Source organism: Hippocampus comes, unplaced genomic scaffold (genome assembly GCF_001891065.2).
Source record: "Hippocampus comes isolate QL1 unplaced genomic scaffold, H_comes_QL1_v1.1 scaffold53, whole genome shotgun sequence".
Lineage (NCBI taxonomy): Eukaryota > Metazoa > Chordata > Actinopteri > Syngnathiformes > Syngnathidae > Hippocampus > Hippocampus comes.
This window is the reverse complement of record NW_017805707.1, coordinates 930,172-951,147: the sequence shown is the minus strand read 5'-3', so window position 1 is coordinate 951,147 and position 20,976 is coordinate 930,172. Positions and strand designations below refer to the sequence as shown.

Genomic DNA, 20,976 nt, shown 5'->3' with positions numbered 1-20,976 from the left:
TTCAGCCAATACACGATGTTCCAGTCGCCTTACTTTCACTTACTTCACACCAACATGGATCCTGCCTGTGTGGCCACACTTAGTGAGCCCGAGACTCCTGATCATGAGTCACCGCCTTCGTGTTGCTCACACTTTGGACCGTCGGATGAACAGTGTTTTCCGTTGACGGCCAACACGAACCACACAAAAAAAAAAAAATGGTTGTACTACAACGACAAGCAACGCACTCCACAAAAATGGCTGACCTCCAGAGCTCGGCTCCAAGAGCAACAGACTTGGCAAAAAGTCATCGTTACGGGCTGTTGATAAAGACCCAGTCGGAGAAAACTAATGAGGGCGGCTATTTCCGAACCCAAAGCTAGTTTTTCATTCTGAGTGACTGTCAGATTCATTTCCTCCGCACCCATTTTAATCCCACACCTGAGAGCTCCCAATTAAAGAGCGTCTCGGCACTTCCATGTGTCCTCTCTCTATTATCGATGTCAGACTTGGAGGGGTTTTTGGCTCGCCGACAGGGCCAACAGATGCTGATTTGTCAAACCTGAGAAAGCACAGCGAGGATCCATATTTTCCCTCCAGGAGCCCGCGCGTGTATAGCGCAGCAGAACGGAGCGGAGGGAAATCAAGTGGCCAAATCTTTATCTCTCATCCATCTGGCAATGGGAGGCTGAACGCAACCAGGCGGCGCCCGCACTTTGACAAAACGCTGACTAATCCGGGCCAATTACGAGACGAGCGCGTGGAGGTTCCGGCGGAAATCAAATCGCTCATTTGTGAAACGCTGTGTTAAACGAACAATGGCGTCATCATCGGCGCACTTGATCACCGGATGAAGGTCCATTAGGTGGCGGCGCGCCGTTGCCTTTAAGGGGGCGTACGGCATTTCACGCGGGGGCGCAAACAAATGAATTGCTTGGAGGGGAATTTCCCTCCTGTCAGCACTCTTGAAGTTCCTCATCAAGCAGTCAGTCTGGTTCATAAATTCAAGGTCATGCAAAAGCTCATCTCGTGAAAAGCACCGATTGCGCAATCAATCAATATTATGGTTCCCTTGTGAAAAGCACCAGTGCAGATCGAACCAAACATGGACCAATAACAATACTATTTGTCCTCCACAGGGTTGTGGACAACTGGAACATCTCGCAGACCACTTTGGGCGAGACACAGGGCACACCCTGGACTGGTCGCCAGTCAACTGCAATTCTGGACCTTTTAGAGGCTTCGATTAGCTGAAGGTGAGAAGGAGCCGAAATGGAGCTTCTTTCCAGAAATAAAAGAAGGCACCGGTCTCCGACTGGGAGATGAAGGTGATTACCGACACTTCTCATCTTTCACATTGTTTCTTTCATACTCATTCTCTTGCTTGCAGCATCTCTTTGATTCACCTCCTAAGAGACAAATACAAGTCAAGAGTCTTATCCTGTGTGGGTTTTTTTTCCACCCCCACTCAAACCAACAGCATTTTCTCTTTTGATTCTGACTTCATCATCTTTTCTCCTTGTCGCATCCTCTCAGAGTGCCGTCTGTGAAGATGAGAGCAGTGATTGGACAGGCCTCTCCAGGCAGGCTGATGGCGGCCGTGTTGTCGGCGGCATGCGAAGAAGGCCACCGAGGTCCAGCCAATCACCTGACAGACGATACGAGATTCTTTTTTTTTTTTTGCGGTTCGCCAGTCAACCGGCGCTTTTTCTCTCCGCTGCCCGCAAATGACTGTTTCATGTCTAATTAGTTCTATCTCAATTGCCCCGAACCAAACTCGACGTGGCCATGACACACGCTTAATGGCTTTACATCTCGCTTTCGTATCTCCACGCTGTGATGAATCAAGCCGCCCAAAACAGCCAAATAAATCCTGATTTTGCACAATGACGCTTGAAAACATCCTCAAAAGGGGGCCGTTTGGAATATTGTGCATCCTCACAGGTGCGCTGGAGCTATGTCTGACATGAAGGTAGCTTCTGCATAATTCAAGTGAACCTGTCTCCGTTTTCCCACCACCTCCCCCATCCTTGCTTCGCTCTGTCTCTCTGCTTGTCTCTCATGCGTTTTCGCTCCGATATATCCTCATGCGTCCTCCTCTCAAATCTCTCAAATCTCTCCCACTGAGATCCTTCGGCACTTTCACCTTCAGCGGAAAAGCAACATATCATTTTTACAAGCTCTGATAAGGAGCTGAGATGACTCCTTTCCCTTTGGAAGGTGTACGCCTGTCCTCAACACACACACACACGTACACACACATGCGCGCTACAAAATGATTTCATCACCGCACGGGTTAATTATTCAGAGATGTCACATTAAGGGTCTAATTGGATAAATGTGATGACTCCTTCATTGTGTTAGCAATCTTGTTACTCAACCAGATATGAACGGATGATGAATTAGGATGAACAGGAGCCCAGGAGTGCTTTCTCTTTCTTGGGAATTTTTAAAATTTCTTTTCTTTTTTTTGTCAATTTGTGTTGAGTAAGTCATGATGATGGTGAGGTCATTTTATAACTGGAAAAAAGTGTCAACTTCACCTGAGCTCTAGCTTGTCTTGTCATGGACTGGACTATTTATTGGACATATCACACCAGTGATGAGACAGGCATTGACCTTGGCCTTCAGCGCGGATTGATTTGACTTAATCCACCTTTTCGTACCACAACGATCACGTCGTAATGTAAAAAAGGAAAAGGAAAAAAACCCAGCACTGCTCTATAAAAATGCAATTTAGTTCAACAGAACGCCTCAGTGCCTCATTCGTCATCTGGAGCAGTTCAGAATCGGTAATTGTCTCATAACATGACAAAAACTTAACTGGAGATGCTGATTTTTAATTGTATTAATGTATGCAGATTGCAAAAGATATGTGTTGCTCGTCGAACATGGCTTGTTCTGACCAACTAATCAGGATGAATGCTGACAATGTAGACAATCAAGCTGAAACAGTCCCACTGATAAATTGAGGTTACAGCACGACTGGTTTCGAAGGCCACATATCAACACAGCAAGGAAAATAAACCCAGAAGGGTACTGAGGTCTGCAACCTCAATTAGTGGAGCCCAGATTTCAAAGCCAGTATGATGAAGTGGCATTTCGCTGTTGTGCTGCATTCAAATTGAATACGTTGCCATAAGAAGTCAAGTCAGCCCAAAGTATGAATGTTTTAAATCCAGGTAAAAAGAAATGGTCCAAAAGAAGCTATTTTTAATATGCAAACAGCAATTTATGATAACTCGGAAACGTTGGTGAGAGTATAATGTGTTCGTTGCAAACAAGTTGGTTAATGAGAATAATTTCCACTACATTTGGGGAAATTAATTTTGGTCCAATTGGCAGCAACGAAAAGCGAAGCCTGACATGTTTGACCCTCGCGATTTGCTGTACTTTAGAATCCGGAAGTAGAGCTGCTTTCACTCCCAAGCAACATGTAAGTTTCGTTTGAACGATAAACATTCGTTAAAAAAAATACCTCTCATACTTTCAGCGGTTTACTCCGTCATGTGTTCGAACGCGTCTTCTCCCTCTGTGTCTATAAAACGGCAGTGAGGTACTTAGCTCGCGGTTGTCGGCAAATCATCGCGTATGCTAATGTTAGCATTCGGCTTCCCTTCAGGACTGCCACATCGCCAGAAAAACTGTCCGCAGCACGCTGGCGAGCTAAATATCCAGCTCTTCCAAGACGTATGTTCTTTCATCATGGGACACGCTGTTATGTGCTTGTCACGTTGTGTTAGCACTCGTTGCAAATCATGTCGCAGCACATTGTTTGTTCTATATGGTTGTGTTCTGAAAATTAAGTTCACTTAAAATGCTCATGAGGTTAAAAACACATTATATATAATTGTATGTATATATTTATGTATGTATATATATGTATATATGTTTCTAACTGGCGTTTTTGATGGGTTTTCAGGGGTTGATTTCTTACCTAATTTTATGACACAGAAGGTTGGTCAGTTCTTCAAACCATCAGCTACGTTTGGATCAGGCGTTGTCAGCTATGGCTAGAGACGAAGAAGAAGAAGAGGCACTGACCGTCGAGGGGCCCAAGGGGGTAGACATGATCACATCGGTGCGTTGCCTCGGTTACCTGTCAAGCCTCAACCTCCTGGTGGCGGTGTGCGTGGGTATGTACTTGCGCTGGGAGGTGACAAGCGAGCCGATGATCCTGGTCATCTTCATCCTTGGTCTTTTCGTCCTCGGCATCGCAAGCATCCTCCACTACTACTTTGGCATGGAGCAAGCCAGCCTGAGCCTTTTCCATCTGTGGTTTGGCTTCCTGCTGGGTCTCCTGTGCTTCCTCAACAGTCCCTCCTTGGATTCCAACGTTAAGGAAGTGGTTGCCAACTATCTCCTCTTGGCCAGCGTGGCCATGAAGGTCGTATGGGCCATCACGGAGCGAATATGCCGCTCGACCCGCTACGAACCCATCTTGTTGAAGTCCACCGAGTTCCTGGAGCTGCTCGGCTTTGCCATCGCCAGCACCACCATGCTTCTCAACAAGTCACTTGCCATCGTCGGCCTCGTGGTGGCTCTGGGCGCTCTCATCGTGGACTTGAGAATGAAGTCCATCCTGGCTTTGCCCAACCTGGTCAGCTTCGCCCTGGTCACCTCGCTGGTGTTTTTCCAAGCCTTGGGCATCGCCGCCAACCCTTTCGCCTTAGGGTGCTACTTGGGGCGGCTGCTGTGCGAGCCCGTCTTGGACGTGTACTTCAGCGCCCTGGGCGCCACCGAGCGCTGGATGCCCGTGCTGACTTTGGCGAACATGTGGAGGCGCCTGTCCCTCCTGCCGTTGAGCCTGCTGGAGCTGACCTTCATCGTCATGGCTGCTTTTAAGGTACAACCAAGGGGTGCAGGAGTGAATCTTTAGCCCAAGTTAGGCTCTGGACATTTCATCAAATTTAAATCCACATCACAGCCTGGTAGAATACAATTTTTGATGGGGTTTTTTTTTTTTTTTGTTTTTGTTTTATCGTGTCAGCGCTTAAAACGTGCAGTCTACATGTTTACATCTCATTGTTTCATGAAACCAAATTGAAATGGTAAAGCCACCGATTTGTTGTCATTTAAAAACAAACAAAAAAAAAAACAGGCATGTCTCGTCCATTGAATGATATTTTTCTCACACAGCTCGGCCACTTGGAACTGTGGTACTTGGTGATCCCAGGCTTCTGCCTGTTCGGCCTCTTCTGGTCCATCTGCCACGTGATCCTCCTCATCACGGTGTGGGGCTTCCACAGCAAGCTGAGCGAGTGCCAGAGAGCCTGGCGGGCGCAGCGCTCGGACAGCCGCAGCTTGGAGCAGGTCATGGCCTCCAGGGGCATCCGACACTTTTGCCTCATTTCCGAGCGGCTGGTGTTCTTCAGCTTGCTGTCCACGGTCATTCTGGGTGCTGTATCCTGGCAGGTAGGAGACTTGGAGCAAACGAGCAACTTTTCGAGCCAATGTTTGCGTTGACATCGATAACTGAACAAAAATATCGGAGATTTTAAGGAAATAAATCATTTTCAGACCATGCAAGTGAAAATGAATAATTTCCCGCGCCGCAGTGCTTGGGAATCAGCGGTGATGGAGTGTTTTTGCCGCTTCCACTTGTAGGAATTGATTCTCATTCTCGGAAACGGCGGCGGGCATGTGGTGAAACCAACACGTCTGCTTGAGAATGCTAAATGAGACTGCGTGCCAGTGACTCATGAAATTGATTTTACTTTTAAGTGTAACAAGCCCAAAGTTTCTGTTTGTCTTTACTTCATCATTTTCGTTCTGAAAGTTTTCATTTCGTTTCCTCATCTTAAGACGTTGGGTCCCTTCGGGCGTGATCCCGCAATCGGTCCCGTGTCGCGTTAACTTTCTCGCAGGCTGTCACCACCAATGAAGCGCCCGTGTTTGCTTCTGCACAAAGCCCAAGTGGCACATGGAAGGAAGTGACTTTGCGGCGCTGTCTTCTCTCGGTGCAGCCGGCCAACGGTCTCTTCCTCGGCGCGCTGCTGATCGTGCTCCCTCTGGAGTCGTTGGCCCACGGGCTGTTCCATGAGCTGGGCGGCTGTCTCGGGGGAACCTGCGTCGGCTACGCTTTGGTCGTCCCCACAACCTACTGCAGGTAGGATTTTTTTTGTTTGTGCGCACTGGTGGCATTTCATCGGCTTTTTGAGAACGTGAACTCTCATCTCAACTCCCCTCTCGGTTAACGCAAAACCAACTGGATAAATAGGCCAATAACGATGCATAAACATGCCGCTAATGTTCGGCCCCCAGAGGGATCAATCTGGTGCTCCCCGCGCAGCATACTAAGTCGTGCGGCGGTTAGCCATTAGCCGCCGCCACTCCCAACGCCTCCCCTAGTTTGCTCTCAGATGGCCTGCCATCTTTTTTAATAGGCCAGTTAGTTTTGACGATCCCCTCCCCCGGCCTCGAGCGCGGCGGCACACCGTCATATCGAAGTGATCGACGTGACCAAAGAAGCCAGCGATGCTCACTAATGTGGCGTGCCTCCCCTGCGCGGAACCTTTCCGCGTCGCACTCGGGTCCCGCCGGCGCCGCGTCTCTGTATTCAAGGCTGCACGCGGCCGGGGCCCGCGGGGGGACGACTGGGGCATGATGAGAATGCAGTGGTGTGTAATAGGCAGTTTGATGGCTGCAGATCGTGTTGCCACAATGACAAGAGCCCCACGGGGAGATTACTGCAATCGGGGTGAGAAGGGGAGGCCGAAAAAAAACAAAACAAAGCACAGGAGGGTGCGACGGGAGAGGCTGGAAAGCCAGTGAGGGAGAAGGGACAGCATTTTGATAGAAGGGAGGGGTTCACAGGGAGGATGAAAGAGCGAGACGAGAAGATGCAGTGTGATTCTCAAACTATGAGCCTTTCCTCCCCCGGGTGCCACGAGATTTGAGACGATTAGATGAGCTTGCCAAGACACGGCGCGAGTATGAAGCATGTCATTTTTATGATTAAAATGACTGTGTGTGCGTGGAGGTGTGTCTTTCCATTGGGGGGCCAATATCAACGAGTCCTCTTGTCTTCAGTGTGTACAAAATTACTTCAAATGCCACAAATTTCCATTGCGTATGGAAATCAGAATAGCTTTATTGTCATTGTGCCACAGGGCGCGACCAAATTGAACAGGCACAAGAAATGTCGAATAAAGATTGCCCCGCATATGAAAAGAAAAACAGAAGGAGGGGGGTGTGGGGGGGACAAAACAACCCCAGACGACGCACATGTCAGGGGAGCACAGTATGGATTTGGGAGGGAAGAAAAAAAATCAACGTCCGACATAGCCCACAGGGTGCCACCACATCCCATTCTCCAGGTGCGCCGTAATTGAGGAACCAACCCCAAATACCGTTCCGCAGATGTCTGTCGTCAAGGGGTGAGGTGTCACTTCCATCCGCGTGGTCATGAATAACATCAAGCGAGCAGGTTGAAAGGGGAACGTATGGCCGTGAGATTTGCAGCCAGCCTTGACTTTGTGTGTGCGCGCGCGCCACCCCCTCAGTGGTGCTCATGCAGCTCATCATCCGCACACAAGCGCACGCACTTTTCCATCAAATTACTTTTCCATCTCGGTTGTCGTCAACCTGCCCGCCTCAGTCTTCGCTTTCATTCCCGACTCTGCGATGCCTCCCCCACCCCAAGCCACTTCAGTGTTTTTAAGCAATCAACTCTCCTTTCCCCATTCCGCGGTTCAGCGCCGACGGCCAGCCCACCCTTCTGCCCCCGGAGCAGGCCCAGCAGCTGAACCTGCGTTCCACAGGCATGCTGAACAACGTGCAGCGGCTCTTCTCGCACCACATGATCCAAACGTTCGGCTGCGACTACTCGGCCAGCGGCGTCAGCCTGGAGACGTTGCACACCAAGCTGCGCAACTTCCTGGAGTTGCGGACGGCGGACGGGCCGCGCCACGATACCTACCTGATCTTCTACAGTGGGCACACGCGCAAAGAAAGCGGAGCCTGGGCGCTAGCCGGTAAGCAGCATTTTCAAATCCGACCGTAACTCATCCTAGGTCTCGGTTTTATGTTACCCCACCAAATTGTGAGTTACAGCCCATTGAGACATATGTTTTTTCTCTCTTTATATATATTTTTTGACTGGTGCAAGCTACAGTCCAATAAATACGGTAATTGCGTGTTTTTTTTTCTTTCTTTCTTTAGCGATTTTTAATGCGCGCTGATTTTTCCAAGGTCCTCTGCCCTTGTATTTACTCAACGCTGTCACAGACACCAAAAAGCTTCACATTTCAGAAATAGCGTGAAGCATCTCTATTTCTTCAGAAAACCAAAACAACATAAACCACTTATCCCCCCAAAACACACGCGCGTGCATACACACACAGATTGCCTTCACCCTGCAAGCGGCATTGGCATCACACTGCGCTTTGCATTCTCTCCCTCCTCCGTCAGTCATTCACAGGCTGATTTGTCACAGTCCCGACAAGTGAGCCAAAGGAGTTAAAATTGCTGTGAAGGGCAGGAGCCGAGCAAAGGATTCTGGGAAGGTTTTGGACGCTCTTGCTGCGGCACCGGTGACAGCTTGACACATTGCTTTGGGACAAAAATAATGTTCATGAAAGCTTTATGTGGGCATCCGAAATAACACCTGAAGCTCTAATTTACCTGGCACCGCAGAGCGTGCCCTTGGCTCACGCATTTGTGGCAGCTCTGCGCTCTGTGCTTTTCATCTGTCATTTTTGGCCGCCCCCTTTCTGTTCAACGCCATCTTTGTGCAATTTACGCGTCCGCTGCGGTTCGACGGACGGTCGGGCAAGTGGAAGTTGACGGGTTTGATCCACGCAGGGACGCTGTGTCCATCACGAGTGTCACACTCTGAAATGTCCTTGAACCACGAACACCCTGACCGTTAATCCCTGCTTTTTGTAGAAGAAGGGGCGGAAAAAAAAAAGAAGTATTTTGTAATTGCCAATTTAAAATTACATTTTCAATCGTGAATGCCCCAAACTAGCCTAATGCTAATCTATAAAGGAAACTGTCATTGCGACATTGCTAATGTTCATTCATAGTGGCGGTACTTGAACCCTGAAAGCAATATTCACGGGTATATTTTTGTATATTCTTTATCCTCTCTGAAAAATAGCTAACGTAATGTTTTACTGAGTCACTTCCAGGAGAAGAAGACAAAGTACCACTACTTCCTTTGTGTCTCCATGACTGTTTTATACCGCGCCCCGGCAGCACAGGACTTGATTCACTTATCACCGTTGTCTTCATAGGCGGAGAGAGTTTTCATCTTGCCCAGCTGTTGGAGTTGTGGAAGGAGAAGAACGCAGGCCACTGCTCACGCCTTATCCTCGTGCTAGACACGGAAAACTCCCTCCCCTGGATCAAAGAGGTACGTAGGGTAGACGGGGTCTACGTCGCGGTGCAAACGGCCGAGCCATCCGCCGCCGGGCCCGACCCGGAGGCGGGCGAGGGCCCCGCGCTCGGGGACTTCACATCCGAATGGGTGGAGTTCAACTGCAGCCCGAACGGCGACGCGCAGTGGTGCGAGAAGGGGCGCGGCGTGGCGGCCGTCTACGGCGTGTCCAAACGCTGGAGCGACTACACGCTGCACCTTCCCACGGGCAGCGACGTGGCCAAGCATTGGAAGACCCACTTTCCCAAGGCAACGTATCCCATGGTGCACCTCTCCAACTGGTGCTGCGGCCTCAACCTCTTTTGGTTCTGCAGCGTGTGTCTGCGCTGCTTCAGGAGGTGCAAACTGGCGTGGTTCCCACCTGCCGTTTTGGACACTGGGCAGGGCCTTAAACTGGTGCACTCGTAGGTGTGCTCCGTGGACGCTTGAACTACTTAGGCACGTATGTTTGGTTGCAGGCATCATGCAGTCACAACACTCTTAAAAAAAAAAAACTTTTGGGTCAAAAATAACCCAAATTGGGTCCCAAAAAACGGGGCAACCTGTTAAGTTGGGTAACCTTAAATAATTCGCTAAGCCGTATCCCCAAAAATTGGGTTGTTTTATGCGTTCATCACTTTTGGGTCAAATGAATAACCCAAAACGTTGGGTCGGGCCCAATGTGGATTATTTTTGAGCCAAATGTTTTTAGGGTGATTGTCAGACTAAATGTCTGTTGAACAAATGATGGGATTTCAGTCTTTTTTTTTTTTTTTTTTTTGTATTCATGTAACATTATTGAGATCATTCCAATATTCCTGATGAATATTTTTGGCCCATTATTTTGCTTACAGTGCCTTAGAATTCCTCTTTTGCACTATATTTGGCCTTTTTGTTGATAGAAATACACTTTGGTTCGAATACGGGCCCATGTTAAACTACGTCTGGTGAACTCGGGAGTGGCCTCTGATGCGCAAAATGACGCGTGCTTTGAAGGATGGGATGTCACCGCTTTGCAGACCCCACACTCTGTGCTGCAGGTGGGCTCCTTTGCGGTCACTTCCGATCCAAAAAAACGCAGAGATGGGCATTTTCTTGAAGAAAGAAGCGTTCACGGTACGACATGATTACTGTTAGCAGTTTGAATAGCACCTGCAATCGTAGTAATGATGGCAAGTCAAAAACAAATCATGTAATTCCCATCCAAGATTCAGGTGGGAACGGGCAGTGTTATTATTTCTATTCTTTTGATTTCAGAAGACCAGATCTGAACTGTATATAATATCGATAATTTTACAGCAACGTGCTTCTTCCAGGATTAAACGGTGTCTTTCATAATGCTAACCCCCCACCCCCTCCTCCCTCCATGTGCCTCTCTGGAGTTATGTCAGAACAAAACGTATTTAAGTCATTGTAACGTTCATATTTATTGTAATTCCAATGTGGAGTTTGTCCGGAAAGGAATTGCGAATTGATTAAAGAGAATCAATTTAAAGCATGGCAAATCAAGAAAATCAGAGAGAGTTCCTTCTGAATAATGAAAGAAAAATTACCAATGGGGTCCCCTACGTAGAAGGGAGGGGGCTGCTTTTTCATTCGATCTCCTGCAAGCTTGCAGCATCAGCAACGGGCCGCCGCATATACAATACGGCTGCGGATACGTCCAACAATCATTCGCCGCAATATTGAGCTTACGCTCCGGATTCATCTCCCGAACTGGATGAGATCATAAAAAGAGCCGGTGCCCCTCTTGAGGCCCAATGACGATGCGCTGAGTCAGAGGCGGCCGGTCACATCACGCGCCGGGTCCGCCAAGCATGTAAATACACACACGGCTGCACACCTCGTCTGTGGCTAATCACTCGTCAACGCAGCGGCAAAGTGATGCAACGCTTCGCTGCCGTTGTTTGAGGAAATCAATGTGCTTCTTTTTTTTTTTTTTTTTTTTAATCTGACAGCCAACATTTCCCTGAAGCCAAAGCGGGGATGGAGGGCAATTTTATGCCCTTTAACGCCATTCTCGCTTGCGAGTTTTGCTCCAGTAATTTGGCGCATTACCGCCGGTCCATTCATTAAAATTGCAAAGGGTGTATGAACTCGCCGAAGGAAGACTCGGTTGTGTGCTGATAATTGCTTTTTGATGCCTATGAATGAACCTGGAGTGAGCTCGGCATGATGGCTTTTTGTGTTTTCCTTTTTTTTTTTTTTTTTTTTCTCCACACACGAGCTAAGCCAAATGTACTAGAAACGGACATAAAGATAAACGCTGAATTTCCTTTTTATTTCCGCGTCTTCTCAGGCCAGGGGGAAGCGATTACTGCCTCGCGCCTGTGTTTTGAGGCCACGACTGATCCCGGTAGGCTCCTACTATCCTCGACAATGAAATGTCAAAGCTATTACCTTAAATCACGGAGGGAAGGATGCGTTCCCAACGGCGACGTCGCCATCTGAAAAGGCTGCTTTTGTGATTGATTTGATAGGATGATCCCTTTTCTCAGTTTGGTGTTAGCGGGAAGAACACTGGTTGGAATTAGTGGGGAAATGGAAAGATGATCTTGTTAATCGGTGCTCGCAAATGTCGTATTGCAGGTGTCAGTGGAACTCAATGAGTCGTCCCTAATCAATTGTAAATACACTTTGGAATGAGGCGAGAGCAAGGCTGATCGCATTCAAAGTGTAAATGGAAAACTAACAAGACATTGCGCTCTGCGGGATGCGAGCGCTTGCTAATTAGCGGCGGTGTCGCAGCCGGGTTGAGGCGAGATTCCCGTTGCGTTTTGACTGCGCCGTCCTCTGTTCTTCTCTTCGTGGGTTTTACACACCTAACCTTTGAACCGCCACGCTGACGTGACAAGCGCTCTTCGTCCGCCAGCTCCCAGCTTTCCCTCCCCTGCACATCTCCCAAAACGCTTCCCGCATCTCGCGCGACTTGCGTACGCAACGAGCGCTACCCGAATTATCCGCAGCCCGTCAGACAGCGACGCGGTGGCGACGGGTGGCGTCTTCTCAACCGTGACACTACAAGGCACTCAGGCAGCGACTAGGAGGGACTTTTACATGTTGACTTCCCGGGAAAACAAGCAAGCTGCAGTATTGAGAGGTTGACCTGACAGGGAATGTGGACTTCATATTCCTCTTTTTGTTTTGCCGTTTGTAATTGTGTGCGTGCGTGCGCACTGCCTGTCGGACCCCAGGGGGTTCCATCAGGAGCTTGTTTGATTGCAGCCTTCAAGCTGGCTCTCGCTGAGGGAAAAGGCGCAAACGAGGCAGAATTTAGAAGGAATGAAAAGGAAATTAAAAGCACGTGAGAGTGGCTCGATTGTGATCACGTTTTAATTGCGCCATCCTATCTTGCCAAACGTCGCCACTGTTGCGATATTCCAAATGCGCGTTGGAATGTCAAAAGTCGAAAGACGGAAACGACCACGTTTTGGCCACGCAAAATTGTCAATTGCTTGAGTTTTTATCATTCCTATTCCTTCGTCATGCGACGCCTTTGTGTATCCAAGCTACAAATATTGCCGCGCCTTATGCAGCATCTTTTATTTTGAAGAGACGGTAAAGGCCCGCCTCACCTGACACAAACAGAGTTGATGTTTCTAATATTGTGGCAGTTTTGTGTCAGCGCGGCCGTGCAGATGTGATCCGGGTAGGGCTTTTATTTTGTAATCAACAGAGAATTAATGAAATCCCAATTTCGACGCAGCGAAACGAGCATTTGCCTGCCAGGTCCCCCCCACCCCTCACATTTTCTTTATTTACTCATCACTAATGCGTACTTGCGACTTGGAGATTGGAGGTGCGACATCAGGGACTGACTTGTATCACCCCCGGGTGGAGCTGCAAGGAAGGGGGGCGGGGGGCTGCTGCTCCTTGCGGAATGAAAGCTTTTTATCGATTGTCTCCAAGCGGAGTCGGACACAGCAGTGATTGTGGTTCTCCGCGGAGTGCATCAGCGGCGAAATGACTTAAAAAGCGCATTTTATGTGGCCGTTCGTGTTTATTCATTGCCGCGCTGTGTGGCTCTGGCCCTCCAGATGCCCGCGTACGCAGTGACGGAACAACTCTCACTGCGCTAATTAAAACCGCTCGCAGTCACAGACACGGCCCCAACCGTTGCCGGACTGTAATTAATTTGACTGTTTTGGACACGTGCGCTGCCCATGTCAAAACAGCTCGTTCCGTCCTTAAAACACTGATTAATTAACCTCCGACTGCGCCCAAATGATCACATCTCCCTTTCGGTACCGCTGCAGGCAAAGTGTTTATCGTTCCCCTCTGCTGATCGTTGACAGTTTTCCTCCGATTCAGCGTCACTTCACTCCACCCCACTTCGCAACATGCAGTCGTTTGGCAGGTAACCTTGGGAAATTAAAAACAAAAAAAGGCTTCAAGCTGTTCACAGTTGAAGGTTATGTCAAACCAAATGTAAAACAACAGTCATGATATTTTGTGCATTTAAAACAACTGCGGAGCTTCCTCTCAAGCTGTTCACAGTTGAAGGTTATGTCAAACCAAACGTAAAACAACAGTCATGATACTTTGTGCATTTAAAACTGCGGAGCTTCCTCTCGCTTCATGCTAACATATAATAGGAAACACCGTCATCCATTTTTTTTTTTTTTTTTTGGTACAACTCTCACCATTGACGTTCAGATGAGTGCTGCATCCTTGTCTGACATTTTGCATGTCCAAAGTGCGTCCCTGCAGAGCCTGCCGGAGATGTCCAGGAGTCATTGTGGAGTACATTGCCTATTTGTTGCATCAGTGCTTTAGTGGATGCCAGCCCTCGAGGAAGCGTCACACTCAGCACTTTTGGCAACGATTTTTGGCGCTGAACTCCCCCCACCCCCCACTCTTTTTTTTTTTTACAGTGTCTCTGTCTGACAAAGACATGTCGACAAAAAAGGCACACACAAAAAAAAAAAAACATGGTAGTGGGCGTCATAGTTTCTTCAGTCTTACGTGTTCCTCATTCTTTTTGCGCAGTGGTGATTTAGAACAACGAATCGAATCCTGAATTGTATCTGCCAAACTGCTGCATGTTGTGAGGTAGACAAAGGTACTCGAGTATAAAAAGTAGCGAGCCCCGCCATTTTTTTTTGACCATATCAATAGGCCGCTGTATTTGTTCATTAATCCTCCTCTTAAGTACATGTTTTAAGAGGCTCCATAAATTCCCAAGCCCTGACTATTGATTAAGATTCCGTGTATATCCGCACAAGTGATTAAGTGCTGATGCTTGGGGGAAGCTCTGGCTGCAGGCGCGGGCGCGTCGCCAGCTCTCGTCCACGGTACGGCCACACAAAATCTAATCCGGATGACTTCATCATTTTTGCCTCGTGACCTTTCTGCCGTTCCTTTTCCCCTTTCTGCACACTTGCTCCTGCACGACCTTCCCAAAACTGCTCAAATCCCATCCGTGCCCCCCACGCCCCCTTTCCCAAGGGCGTTCTTGGGACGAGCGATTCAAGGTTTAAGTGGCGCGTGCAGAACCAAACTCTGCTGGGTCGCGTCCGGCCTGGCTGCGATCACATCTCATCGCCCAAACCGTTGATAGTATACCCCCCCACCCCCACCCCATGCCCCTTCCTGCCTCAGCAGGCGATCAATAGCATCCAATATGGCTCTGCTGGAGACTGTCGGCCAAACTCAATTTTATTTTGCAAGATGTGCGCATTTATTTGATTAACACATATTGATGGCTGTATTGGCAGGCTGCTCTTGGGCATCACACACACACACGTGCGCGCACACAAGCGGGACTTTATTTCATAAGCACAGGCTGTCATTTCACTTGAGTTGCCGTCAAAAGGACATTGGCACTCTACTTGATCAAGGCCTTTTTATTTTGTTTGCTTTTATTGCCACGAGTGTCTGACCGATGAATCGTCGACCAATTGAATCGAAGAATGCTTTTCACTCTTTCAATGCCAGCCCTTTAAAAAAATAAAAATAATGATGAAAAAAAGAGGACCTGTTCAGTGCCAGCCAATTTAGAGCATTCTGACTGATCCTTCGAGGCGCACACACAGAATTGCTTCTCTCGTTTAAAAAAAAAAAAAAAAACAAAACCTTTGTGGTGCTCCCCTCCTCCATCCTTCTTCATGTCTCGCCCTTCATCATCCTCTCCCTGCGTGATGAGGTCGGGCACTTCCAAGGTGTCTGGGAGCAAATCGCCCATGTTTGCTTTCTCTCCATGCGCCGGTTTCAAGGCTTTACACACGTCCCGAGGCGGATGTCCACTTGTTGGAGGTATCCGAGGAGTGATGTGCACAGTTGAAAGCAAGGAAGGCGCGAAGAGCGAGTACTCGAAAGGCACGTCACGTCCCAAATTGGATCACAAAAACGCAGCGATATTGACCAAATCCCTTTCCGAGCTTTTTCTCGCTGCGCTTCCTTTTTAACTAGACGTGCAATGTTGGGGCTTTTAAAATTTTTTATTTGCAATGTGACTCGTCTTTTACGGCGAGGTTTGTTTTGAGTTTTGATGTGTTCATTTGTCTCGCTCAAAAGTTATCCAACAGCCATCTGTCCGTCACTTTATCGAGCCTCATATTGCGACGCTGTATGCGAGATGGAGGCTCGATCGGCACTGGACACAAAGAATCGAGTTATGACTTTCATATGTAGGAGGAGGAGGAAGTGAGATGAGTTACAGACCAGAACTCTCCTTCCTGTACCGGCTCATTTTCAGCTCCAAATTACCTTGCCGGCGATACTGACACCACGTTGCGAGGGAATAGGCCATGAGCTGGTTCTTTAGAATGGCTCCCCAACGGCGCCGCCTTTCCGCAGAGGCTCGCGAGGAGGGGAGAGGCGTCTCGGCAGGCCTGCAGACGTGCTGCTTTTGTCCAGAGCTGTTGTCATAGAGACTCTTAGAAAAGAGGCGCAGTGGTGCGGACTGCCACCGAGGGCACTTTGTCTCATGACTTTTTAAAAATTATTCAGTCAAATCAATAAAAGTACTATTTATTCGAATACTTCCTATGTGACATAGCCGTGCCACTCTTGGCGTTCCATAACTTAGTCTCTCATCAAAATGTCGTTCATCATCATTTTAGCACATTGGGAGCTGTTGCGTCTGCCAGGTTATCGCTGCACAGTTACCATGGTAACAGCAGCTGGAGATGCCGGGTCAGCAAAGGTTCTCCTTACAGACGACTTTATCCCGGCACATTTCCTCAAAAAAATTTTTTTTTCTTGTGTTTTGACAAAAAAGTCACAATGTCATCATTGCGCAATGTTTGAATGTGTTCCGTTGTAGTGACACGGGCTGCTTGTTAGTCTTGAAAGGCTCTGGTGAGTTTCCGCGCGTATCATCGCTGCCTAATGAGCTGTGAAACGATGCGCTGGCCTTATTTCCCTGTATGCAGATACAAGCTGCTGTACATGCTTCATTTCGCATTGTGGCCCGAGTATCTGTCACAGGGAATGGCGCGTCAACTCAAACAGCTCTGGATAAATACAGCAGTGTGTATGTTTTCCACATGCCGAAGGCTAAAGTGGCTTCCAATGCCATCGCAGCTGTGACTGTGCTTATACGGTCTCAGGTGACCGCCACGTTTCTTTTTCCTCCTTAAGGGAGGCATATTATTGGAAAATTGACCCATAGACTGTTCATTGAGATGTCGCAACTCTTCTCAGCTCTTTAGTACAGCACTAATATTAGTCATTCTGCACAGAGGATGAAGAATGTATGTCAATGAGTACTGTTCTATTGTATGTTTACATGTGTTGCTGCACCGCCGCACAAAATTTCTCTGCCCGTGACAGTGTTGTCAGTGCGCCATTACCTTGCATATACACCACGTGTAATCCGGCGCCTTGGCGATGAAGTACTGCCCCCATGAATGAAAATTAAAAATAAATAAATAAATTCTTTGCGGTTTGTAGTAGTTTGCTGCAACATCCTAGCTACTCCCCGCAGTAACAAAAGCATTGGCCCCTTGGGGTTGGTGGGGTGAGCGAGGGCTCATTTGCATCAAATGGGACCACCCCCTCAAAACGGTGTTGTTTCTTTTCAGACATAAATTTCTAACACGTTTTTTTGATTGTTAATCTCGAGATCTGCTGTGGTCAACTGGAGGCCTTGAAGTGCTATCGTTTGACATATTCGTTTTCATTTACATTTCATATCATTTTTACATCAGCCCTCTCAAAACCCCTTAACAGGCGCCATGTTAATGTTATAGCTTCAAGCCCTGGGAAGAGTGCAGATCTGTATTTAAAAAAAAAAAAAAAAAAAAAGCATTTAAAATTAATATGTCAATTTTTAAAAGGTCGCTTGTCGGCCGAGAAGTGCTAGATTGAAGGCACAAAGATAAGCGAATCCGGGCCTCAGATAATATAAATCTCTCGCTCAGCTTCTCAGCCTGCGTTGTCATGGCGACATGGCCCGCCAAAAAAGTGAATCAGATTTGTGAGACTGACTTTGAATCTCTCCTCTTTCGGTTTGCTCACAAAAATGGTGACTTTATTAAACCCTTCTTACTAGTGCTCCGAAATGACATCCGAGCATTGGTTTCCCTTTCTAAAAAAAATAAAATAAAATAGTAAATATTAGTGCCGTACTGAAGAGCTGTATTTTCAAGCGACAATGCTAACACGTGACCTTTTGATTTTTCTTCTACATTTTGAAGCATGTTTAGGTTGATTTTTGTATTAGCCACCCATTTTTCAAATGAGCAAAAGTATCGGCAAAAACATTATTCCACTAATTTGAAGAGAATAACATCAAGATGCGTTGACACGAGCAGTTTTTGGCACAAATTTTATTATTTTTTTTCTTTCCTGCTGCACCAACTCTTACATCATTTTTTTTTCTTGTGCCAATTAAAAAAATAAATTTAAAAAAAACCTCCAGAGCTGGCATCTAATTGCTGTTTGCAGAGCCGCTTCTTTTCCTTGTTTGCAAAGTGACCGCCGGCACGTGTGTGCGTGCGCAGCCTGCGCCGAGTGACCTTGTTTAATTCAGCGCGTGCATCGCAGCGCTCGGGCTTCGCACGCAGCCGCCGGCTTGCGCCTCGTACTCGCCTGTGCGAACTGGCGAGCGTGCTCACCTTGAGGCCGAGGACATGTTTTGTCTTGTTTGTCTTGACCAAGTGTACACGGCGAATAGGCCGCTTAGGAAGCGCATCCGATGATGACGATGATGTCACTCCCACCGTTTTCCAGTCCACCTCATCAGGACGACTCCCGAGAATCCTCACTCGTGTAGCACAATCGCCTTGTTGTTAATTTACCTCCGAAAGGCGCGATCAAGGGAGTCGGAGGAGTGTGGTTGTGCCAATTTGAAGCCCGGGCTAATTAAATCGCATCAGCAGCACGTTGCCATAATGAGACGGCGAAAGCATCTTGAGGAGCTTCCTTTATGGGAGCAGCCAATCCCGCCGGCGAGTTCTCACGCTGATGAGCCCGCTCAACCAATCGAAGTGGCTCATTCCGAGCCTTGGCAACAACCTCCGCGGCAAAGCAGAAACAGCAGCGTGATGTGGGAGGACTCAGCTCTGGTGTGCGTGCGCGCGTGAGCCGACCGGTCGCACACTAAACGCACAATGCTCTACTTTCTCTCATGGGTGGCAGATGACTTAATGACCTCGTGAAGTCCTTGCTGCAATCTAATATCTGGCTATTATGTTTTAAAAAAAAAGGTGAACAAGTCACAATGTTCACCTCAAATTGCCTATGACTGAATTTCTCTCGTTTCCGAATCTTCGAGTACCGCATGAACTTTTCGATCCGTCACGGCTCCGATGTGTATCCCGTTGGGTAGAGCAAAGAACGAGCACGGCGCATCCAGATCTCGCTCGTCATCATTTGCCGTTTGTACTTTCTGTTCATGTCTTGGCTCGGTGCTGGTGACTTTGCGTCGGTTTCCCGGGCAACCCCAGAGACACCATGTACCCTGCCAGTCATTTACCAGTAGCAAAACAACATTGTTTATTTATAAGTACGACCAACAACAAAAGGTTGCCACGAAGAAGAAAATAATGCTCCAATTTGTTCCTCATGATGCATTTGACAATCTTGCGTGCATACTGAGAGGTGAATTTTGCCAAGCCGTGCGCAGAATGCCATCATTTATTCTTCACTGTGGGATGTCACCAGCTACCAAGGGACATGTCACTCATAATTTGTCTGCGTATGAACCTGTTGCGAATTTTTTTTTAAGTGCATAGCCGAAAAATCAGTTTCCACTTTTACCCGAATCGCAATAGCTTCGCGAGTTCATGTCGCTAGTTCCTTGTTGCCTCTTTATCATCAGCTACCAGAGGAGCAATGCTTTGTTTCTTTTTTTTTTTTTTAAACAACCCGCCCCTTTATGCACAGTTGTGGAATTTGGACTTCATGACTTCCCACCACTGGTGGCAGCTCAACAACCCTCCCAATGTTCATTACTGTGGCCTCATCCGGAGAACAGTTGTCAGCCCTGATGGGGGTCTGCCATCATCAGTGGCCCACATTACGGCGAGGCGGAAAGGAGGGAGGGTTGAGTTGGCAGGATGGGGGGATGTGGGGGGGGGTTATGGAGCGGCAGGAGTGGGAGGTATGATGTGTCTGTATGTGTTTCTGTGTGTGTGTGTGCGTGCATAACAGCAATGAGTCACACAGTGTGGGGGCTGCGCTGCATCTGCGCCCGGCACGACAAAATGTGCATCGCTGCACTCCTGTTTCAAGGCTGCGAGCAGCTTCCATATGGTGGCTTTGCACTCGCACATGAATGAGATGCATGTACACTCGTGTGAGCATGCTCTCATTATTACTCTAGTGTGTGTGTGTGTGTGTGTGTGTGTGTGTGTGTGTGTGTGTGTGTGTGTGTGTGTGTGTGTGTGTGTGTGTTTTGCAGCATGAGCTTGCATGGCGGAATTTGAGGGTTGGGATCCAGGGTGGGTGGGCTGGTGGTGTCGGTGGGGCGGGCGGTGAAGCCATTTGAGAATTGTCTCACGGAATTCTTTTTAAACCTCCAAACTGGGTGTTGAGTATCATCGCTCATGCTCACTTTCAAGTGGAGACATGATTAGCGTCAGTGCCAGTGAGACTGCAGCAGCAGCAGCAGCAGCAGGGCAGATGGAGGCAAAGCGCCACCACTTGGCGAGCACGGGAATCAAACTTGCGGCGCATACTCCTCATGGGAAATCTGGCCTTTCAGCAAAGAGAATAGATTTTGTGGAGGTGTTTTCTACTTTAAGGGCATTATTTAGGCATGACAAGGCAAGGGCCAATGCCGCTGTAACACCCAGGTTTAACGTTAATGCGATTAATTTGCTATCGATCAGTTTTCCGTATGTCATCTTGAATGATACGCAGTCCGCCAAGGGACGACTTTCCTAACCATGTCACGATTAACATTGACAGCACAGATCTTCCGGTTTCATTCCTACTTTACACACTATTTGCAGAACACCAGCTAAAATGATTAACGTCTCGTTAGAACTCTTCAGTGTTCTCTTTTTTGCCGATCTGATCAGGATGGTCATGTTTGCTTCACAGATTAGCCGCGGCTAATTGTTGAGAACACGCTTGGCGGTTATTCTTTGTCCGCCTCCGTTATTTGCGGCAACCCCGACGATCTGACAATAACAACAACCTTGGGGAGTTCACAACTGTGTCAGGGATAGAAAGGTTGGGAGGGG

General features: G+C 48.0%; 1 protein-coding gene and 1 long non-coding RNA gene across 4 annotated transcripts; one reads left to right on the top strand and one right to left on the bottom strand.

Annotated features, from left to right (window-relative positions):
• Window positions 1-3,353: 3,353 nt before the first annotated feature.
• On the top strand, window positions 3,354-10,845 carry tmem168a (transmembrane protein 168a). 3 transcript variants are annotated; one of them, XM_019883075.1, is made up of 6 exons: window positions 3,354-3,415; window positions 3,902-4,825; window positions 5,119-5,394; window positions 5,946-6,088; window positions 7,678-7,955; window positions 9,219-9,769. In XM_019883075.1, exons 2-6 carry the CDS (start codon window positions 3,989-3,991, stop codon window positions 9,767-9,769), a joined length of 2,085 nt encoding a protein of 694 aa, XP_019738634.1. In that variant the 5' UTR covers window positions 3,354-3,415; window positions 3,902-3,988. The 3 variants fall into 3 exon arrangements, with proteins under 3 accessions (XP_019738634.1, XP_019738635.1, XP_019738636.1); XM_019883076.1 differs by lacking the exon at window positions 3,354-3,415 and adding an exon at window positions 3,461-3,669; XM_019883077.1 differs by lacking the exon at window positions 3,354-3,415 and having other exon boundaries at window positions 3,989-4,825; window positions 9,219-10,845.
• Window positions 10,846-12,478: 1,633 nt separating this feature from the next.
• On the bottom strand, window positions 12,479-14,200 carry LOC109523718 (uncharacterized). The gene is made up of 2 exons (XR_002169826.1): window positions 13,856-14,200; window positions 12,479-13,735 (listed from the first exon to the last, which is right to left on the bottom strand). It is a non-coding gene; the product is annotated as an uncharacterized LOC109523718 (long non-coding RNA).
• Window positions 14,201-20,976: the final 6,776 nt, after the last annotated feature.